Genomic DNA, 8,096 nt, shown 5'->3' with positions numbered 1-8,096 from the left:
AACTTTAGTTATTAACTTGTTTATTTGTTGAGAAGCCATTCTAATGAGAAATATTGATAGTTGCTACTTTTTAACCCCTAAAACGCTATTTTACCTGTCAGGTGCTGCTGATGTTTAGTCATGCATTTGAAGGCATTCAGGAAAAATGTGCTCTGATGTGTGGAAACTAATTTAAATTTAAATTTGAGGTGCATGTCTGCCTCAAACTGTTGAGTTTCAGTCAGATAAGTTCTGTTTGCCCTCCAACCAAAACCACCCCATGCTGGCTGAACTTTGACCAGCTGCTTTTAATGTCCAGTAGATATTTTCCATTTCAACAATAAAACAGGAATAATCCTGGAAAGAAATAAGTAAAAATAACCATCATTCCACTGTTGAATCATTTCCTCTTTTCCTGCAGCTCAATCCTCCCCATGGTGCCCACGCTCTGCTCTTCCAAACCTAATTGTTTGCTCTAATGAGCACCCCACTGGTGCAGGCTGAAGTTTGAAATGCAGTTTCTTTTATAGTTCAGTAACTCTTCCCACCACCAGCAGCCAAGGAAGAATGGGACAAAAAAGCAATCAATTACTCCAGAAAAGTCGCATCTTGTGCTTCTTTGACCTCACTTGACCTTTTGCACAATGAGGTCGGAACTTGGTTTCTGATAAACGTCATGAACGTTGCTCCCCGCTCGGTGCTCCAGACGGGAAAACTGGCCTTCGGCTCTTGTTGCTTATGTCTCGACGTGTTGCAGCTGTAAAGAAAATCCCCAAATCTGCTTTATGTTTAAGTGGCGTTTCATAGACGAGGGCTGTGCAATATGCGGAAAACATGCGATATTAGTGATCAATATTGAAATGATGAGATGACTGAAGATACATGAACAAATCGCAAAACAACTAATACATAATTTCCATTTCACTGAGACAGTTTCAGTTAAATAAGTCAACACAACTTGCAAGTTATCTCAGGTAAGAACTTGAATATTAGGGAAACACAACTAACCGATATCTACCTTTCTGGTAGTACTGTCCAAAACCAACATGGACAACAATAAACAACAATGTAGATTTTGTGTTTTTTTTTTTTTTTTCTTTAAACATAATCCAGATCTCTGTCTATCCATCCTATGAGTTGTTGACAAGGAAAACCAACATGTTTACTTAGCAGAGGTTTTAAACATGCATGCTGATCTCTTACTGTATTTCTGGTTGTATTGAAAAGTCTCTAAAGGTGAACGACTTGCAGGTATGGAGATATACTTCCTTGCAAACTTGCTTATAGTCGACTTATTGTTGACTATTTTAATAGTCGACGACTAATTTAATAGTCGATTAGTCGTTACTTTATAATATATGGTGTCAGGCAGTTGTAAAGTTCAACAAAATAGTGTGTTCCGCACCAAAAAAGGGATTTTTTTATATTTAAGTCAGTGAGACCAAAACTTTATCTTTAATGAAAAATAGTTCCTTGTTTCCTCATTTGATTTAATCTTGTTTTAATGTTTTAAAGAACCTGTATGATTCATTAAATGTTTAATAAACTATCATCTTAATTGTCTTTATTTTTAGTTAGTTCAAAGCTAATGATGGTTAAGATGTGTTTTACATCCACTTTGTGCGTGACCCGATTAGTCGACTAATTGGAAAAAATAATCGGTAATTAGTCGACTGTTAAACAAATCGTTTGTGTGATGTATCATTTAGTGAAGTTTGCACCATACCAAAGGGTCTCCCTCACACTCAAAAATAGCATGTAGCTATTTAAGTTCCACTCTGATCATCTTTTAATCTATTTTCAAAGTGTTCCCAGGCGTCTTTTAATTATGATTATGCCATTTTAGGCTAAATCCAAAAAAACTTCAAGACATAGTTTCTCCAGTACGGCAGTAGAAATTCACCTCAGAGTTGTGGATGCAGCTGCTAGCATGGAGGAAGCCTTCCCCCATTTCCCATCATCCATCTGTTTACACGCTCTTCAGCTACCTTGCAACCCCAACCTCACATTTCCGGTGCGACAAAAGTGGCGAACAAAATCGGCGCTACCCAGTCATACAGTTCTCAGCCATATTCCAGTTTAGACGAGGAAAACAAAGACGTACATGGATCTAGTGGTATACAAATGCATCTAATAGAGCTTGTGTATTCTGCTTCCCAAAGTGCCTTTTTTCAATTTTTTTACCTGTTCCTGATTCACAATGATTTAACTAACGATTTGCTTAGAAATGCAATTTTGAGCCACAAAGACAAACATGGATCTAGTTGTCTACAAGTGAAGGCATCAGAATGGAGCAGAATAGGGAGCTCACGTTTTTTTTTTTTCATTTTATCTACTCCTGATTCATATGATATGAATAACGACATTCTCAGAACTTCAGGGAAGCACTGGGTGTGACCGTTTCTGCAGTTTATGCTGTCTTTTGCGAAGCACCTATCGCACAGGCTGGTATTGCAATGACAATAAATTTTCAATTTATTGCTCAGGCCTAAAGGAGACTCCTCCCATGTCTCGATGTGCAGCTACAGTTGCTCTAAATCAGAATCAGAGACTCCTAACTTCCTTTTTTACTAGCTGCAGCTAGGGTTGCACTTTTGAGAGTCAAAGGTTTACATTAAACCCACTCCCCTCTAAAGCAGAGACTGAGGACCATCTGGGTATTTTTCAGCTACTATAGGGAGTTACTTCTTTGATCGCCACCTTCACAAATCATCTTAACCCTTTAGAACTCCCCATTCTCCAAAGGTGGTAGAATACACCTTTAAGAGCGCATACTGGAGTCTATTTGAAGACCGACCGTCTAATTTTACCCAGCAGCCCCCTCTTCTCCCCTTCAAACTCTACAGGACTTCATGGAGAACTGCTTGTGTTCTGGATCTACTGTTGAAGTTCTGAAGAGTCTGAAATCTTCACTGGTCACTTGCTCCCTCAGATGGTACTTGCCCGCTTCACGTTCCAGGTATGCGTCTGTGTTTATTCGTTGCGAGGGCCGAGAGGTGAAAATACTTTTTTTTTTCCCTTTTCCCCCCGCAGTGGGGAACAATTACTCTCCCATTAAAGGTTATTTTGGCTGCAGGAGAGAGTGCGCTCCATATGGAGAGACTCCTCAGAGGACCCTGTGGGGGCTCATTTATTGTTTAAAACCCCCCTGTTTTGGTCCGAAATGTGATGGGTGATGCTAAAGAAGCTCATGTGTTGTGTATTTGAGGCCGGTTGGGGCTGTTGAGAGTGTCTTATATGAAAAATGTTGGTGTGTTTGAGATTAACACTGGCCATGAGGGCGAATTGTTTTGTGAATGAAAAGCTGTTGGCGTCTCAAAAGCCCGAGTGTCAGAGGGCAAATAGTAGGAGTAATGTGGGAAAGGACGGCACTTTCTAAAAGTCTTTTTTATGGGGAGGGGGTAGGCATTAGGGGGGGCTAACAGAGAAGCAACCCATGGTAAATATAGCTCTTTAAATGCTTTAAATTTAAATTGTAAATGCTGCCTCCATCAGGGTCTTTTCCCCTCCTTTAAATATAAACATCCTTCCTGATGGATGTTGTCTTAATCGAAACCAGCCCACCTTGGCAGGGTTAAGACATCCCAGGGGTCTTGTGTCGTTCTTTCAGTGTCTCAGTGGGCATTTTGTGGTAGATATCACGAGGTAGTTGGTCTTGGACAGCAAAGGATGCTATATTCCTGGAGGGCAAACAACTAAAGAACCTATTAGGCTCTTTTTGGGGGTTGAGATGACTAATCCATTCTAAGTCAGTGCACAATTATTTCACATAACAAAATGCAACCAAGAGTTTTGATGTAAAGTAATAGTTATGGGACTTAAATGTTTCCTCTATCAAATGTTTTTGGAACTATCTCTTTGTTAGTAAGTTGTGGCATTCATATTGCAACACCAGATAGCTAAGAGGAAACATCTGCGTTTAGATGACATTCTCATGCTCGGTGCTGGAATTCACAGAATATCTTGTGAATAAAAGAGCTGAAATGTGACCACTCTGGAAAACTGCAAAGAGATAATAATCAAATTCACTTATCAGATAGCTTTTTACAGCGAAGAACATGACTATTCTCTCCTGAACGGCTGTGTTCAGAAAGTAGGTCTTAGATCCATTACAGTGACAATGGAGATTTTGGTGTTTTTAACATGATCTTGTGGCATTTTTAGGGCATATATGGAGAAAATTGAGGGTAATATTGCATTTACGTGTATTTCTTTATTTAAATTGTTGTGAATTAAGAGCAGAAGAAGAAAAATGCATTTTAAAAAAAGCGTATTTGTAATGTAGAATGCACCCACTTGCATACAACTCCATTTAAATAGTTTTTTTTTTTTAGTTTCCTCATCTATACTGAAATCTGGCTCAAAAATGTATGGCTGGATAGCTGAAATATATAGAGGCTGTAAGCTAGCATGTAAACAAAGAGCTCTCAGCAGCGAGGAGGGAATGGGGATCTAGTGTTTGGCTCAAAACTGGATGATGGGAAGTAAGGGAAGGCTTACTCCACACCAACAGTCCTACTCACAACTCAGAGGTGAATTTTTAATTAACTACTACCACTATGGAGAAATAATTTCATAGAAAACACTGGGTTTTTTAAATTATTTTGGCTAAAAACTACACAATCCTGATTTTTAAAAAAAGCTGAAAATGCTTTTTAAATACATCAAGAGATGATCAAAGTTGACGTTTTTTTTAAAAGGAAAGATTTCAGTTTTAAATATTATATAAAATCAAAGTCCCTTCAAATATTGTAAATTTGTTGCAAAGCTTTATTGCTAGGATTACATATTTTTGTTAAGCTTTTAATGTACAAAAACATTTAAGACAATGCAGGATGATGCTTAAGCCGTAAAGTTGAATAGTAAAATATTGCACTGAACATTTACTCTGCATCTGGTAAAAGTGGAGTTCTTAATAGCTGTTAATATAATGTGTCTATTCTCTGGTTTCTTGATCCTTGATCTTTAGTGGTGTCATTTTTTTCATGTATTTTCTTTTTAAAATATGTTTTTTTTTTTAAAAAACATGACAAAGTTTTGCTATTGCATACTAACGTATCTGCAGAATATTAGACCCTGAGAATCAGGAATTAATGTTATTGTTCGTCTCTTGAAGAATTTGTATTATTGCAGCCTTCTGTTTTTTTGTTTATTTTTCCTAGTGTAATATAGTTTTGGTTAGATATTATGTCACATCCGCAGGAGCTTGTCTGTGCCCTCTGTGCGCCCTTCCTGCAGGGACAGAGAAAGTGGCATGTCTCTGTGAGAGAAGAAGTTATCTTCTGGTTTCCTCTGTAGACATGTTCGCTGGTTTCACTTCTTGTAGAAGCTCGACTGTCTGTCAGTTGTGAAATACTCAAGGTAGTCACCCCTTCAGGGCACTTCTTTTTTTTTCTCTTGACAAGCCAACACTTAGTCACGCAAATTTAGCAAAAGTTACGTCTCCAGATTTTGACACAATCTTTCCATCTTTGTTTTTCTTAAAGACAGGAACTCACACTTTAACTGGATCATGTTAATTAGAAAAAAACAAATCAAGTTTATCCGCCTATCTAAAGAAATTATCCTTTCTTTTGATTGTATCAGATTCTGTTTTGTTGCATCTGTCTTCAATTAAGGAACAAGTTGCAAACTCCCATGCGCAGTGGGTTCATGCTGCGGGTAATGCACTAATCAGCTGTGGGAACCAAATGCTCTCCATTTGTGCGTAATAGCGTGGAGTCCAAGCACAGGTGGTCAGCCCAGTATGAATGTACGCCTGTACGTTGTGTTTTCTTTAGGTCTTGAAATGTGGCTTTGCCTCCTCCTTAGAAAAACAAGGATTGAAATTGCCAAAGGTGGGCAAGTGGAAGCTGGAAGGTAATGAGTTATGATTGTTGAGCTTTGTCCAAAGCTTTTAGGATTGTTTTTTTTTTTTTTTTCTCGTTACCGGGCAGACCATTTAAAAAAGCGTTTTTTTTTGTCTTTATCCAAACAGTCTTTCTACACCTACCCCACAGCTCTGGAAAGCACTCTGAAAAAACAGGCTTGATTCCCAGACGTCTATGTTGTATCAAGGTTTTAGCCTATTATTCCTGCTCCTGCTCTCGGTGACCAGAGACAGATTAGCATAGTTTTCGGTCTTGGTCATTATAGTGGGTGAGCTCAGAGGTCACAGTAGGTGGCATTATCGGAGGGTTTTATTAGGCCACTTTTTCAGTGGAACAAGCTGAAAGCCAGCCATCTTGACATCAGGCTTTCTTCATGCTAAACAAACTGCCACTTGAAAGTCACTTAACCAGGTTCTTTTCTAAAAGCCCTCGAACTCCTGGGTTCTCATGGAAAGAATTTGAGGAAATGAAAAAAAAGCAAGAACATGACAATAAAGTGAGGATTTTTTTCAGACTGTAAAATATTCACTCATACTTATGAGTGAAATTGCATATCATCTTGCTCTACTGAAATTGCTGAGGAAACATGCACACTAGCATGTTTTTTGTCTTCAAAAGAAGAACTGACATCCATTCTGCATATGTGTATGCAGATATTTGCTTTCATACTGGGGCTCCATTATAACATGGGTGGAAAAGGTTGAGATTTTTTTTTTATTTATAATTGTCATGACATAGAGGCACTCCTTTATTAGTTCCTCTGACTCACACATCTCACCCTCTGATTCGTCAATACTCAGAACCAGAAGGCATTGTTAAAATCATATTCCAATGTGCTTATCCTCTGTGTATCAGCTCTTCCTAACAATGAGTGTGCATGGAAACTGCAAAGGGATGAGCACATTTCTGAAAGTAAACAGATTTCTCAGTGAATAATTGCCAGGAGACTTTAAACTATTGGGCAACACTTTGACTTTTGGATCAAAGCATGTACCAAAAAAAAGAAAAATTGTCATGAAGAATCAATAGGTTTTTTTCCACACATTTTAAAATTGTGCAGTTTAACCACCTATAAAAATTATTCTTCCTTCAGTTTCTTAGTTTACTTTAGATTTCATCTTTAATTCACTTTTAATCGTGGCCTGTCTGTTTCAATATCCACCAAATTCTTATTGACATTCAGGCCTAAGCTGCAATCTATTCCTTTTATTATGACTTCTCACTCTTGGTTTGGATTTTATGCTAATGTTTTTTTACCTTTTGTTCCATATGTCAACCAGTGTGGATGCACAGTTGTCGTAAATGTTCATACTTGTATTCTTGCTTTTCTCTCAAAGGATATCCTAAAGAATAAAACAAAGCAATCCTAGATTTTAGTTTAAATTGAGCAAATCCAGACTGCCTTTCTGGCAGCCTTGCAGTGAACCAGTGATCATTATGTTCCCATCTAACTCCATGACTTCTTCCTGCATTCCTGCACATCCTAATTGGCGAACCTCCTGGCAGTGGGCTCAGTTTGGCCCCAGCTGGCCTGGCTGTCAGCTCGGCACAGTGGCTAGCAGATGCAAAAGGAACAATACTTCATCCTAATCCCAGAAGAATTCCTGCTCCTTCTGATCTAGCTGGCCCAAGAATGTGATGTTTGAAAGGCCCAGGGCTCGCTAGGAGACACAAATGGACAAGTTCTCATGTTCAACATGAATCTGCAGAAAGGAGTCAACAGGCAGGAATGTGAAAAACCTGCACCAAAGGGATTTTATAGGAACACAGGTCATCATCACAGTTCCTCATTAGGAATTAGAGAAGGATAAGTCACTGGAGTGACTCTAGTTTTGTAAGTGACTAGCTTTTGTGTCTGAGAAACAAGTGAAACAGCTGATGCACCTGTTTGTTCTACAATGCCAACACTAATAGAAGTTTATGGTGAAAGTCCCACTCCAATCATCTTTTGACCTACTTTAAAAGTGTTCTCAGTGGTTTTAAAATTATAATGATGCCATTTTTAGCCACTTTTTTTAATTGTTGTTTTCTAGTTTCTGCAGTAGTTAATTAGAAATTCACCTCTGAGTTGTGGGCGGGACTTTTAGCACAGAGTCCCCACTTCCCATCATCCATCTGTTTACACTCTCCCACTACCTTACAGCCCCTCACACTCCATCCTAACATTACCGGGGGAACAAAAAAAGCGAGCAATATTGGAACTAGTACAGCTTTTAGCCAGATGCAGTTTAATCGTGGAAAGCAAAG

At 38.6% G+C, this 8,096-nt stretch overlaps 1 protein-coding gene across 2 annotated transcripts in view; it reads left to right on the top strand.

Moving 5' to 3' along the window:
- Positions 1-8,096, top strand: part of LOC112146016 (pleckstrin homology domain-containing family G member 3) — a gene marked incomplete in the record, with an annotated part of 37,180 nt that overhangs the window by 364 nt on the left and 28,720 nt on the right. The window contains 1 exon segment of one of the 2 annotated variants that reach the window (XM_024271572.2): positions 2,267-2,938. Within the exon segment in view, the coding sequence (XP_024127340.1) occupies positions 2,832-2,938 (107 nt within the window). 2 annotated transcript variants of the gene reach the window in all.

Source organism: Oryzias melastigma, linkage group LG22 (genome assembly GCF_002922805.2).
Source record: "Oryzias melastigma strain HK-1 linkage group LG22, ASM292280v2, whole genome shotgun sequence".
Taxonomy (NCBI): domain Eukaryota; kingdom Metazoa; phylum Chordata; class Actinopteri; order Beloniformes; family Adrianichthyidae; genus Oryzias; species Oryzias melastigma.
This window is presented reverse-complemented; position numbering and strand designations above follow the sequence as displayed.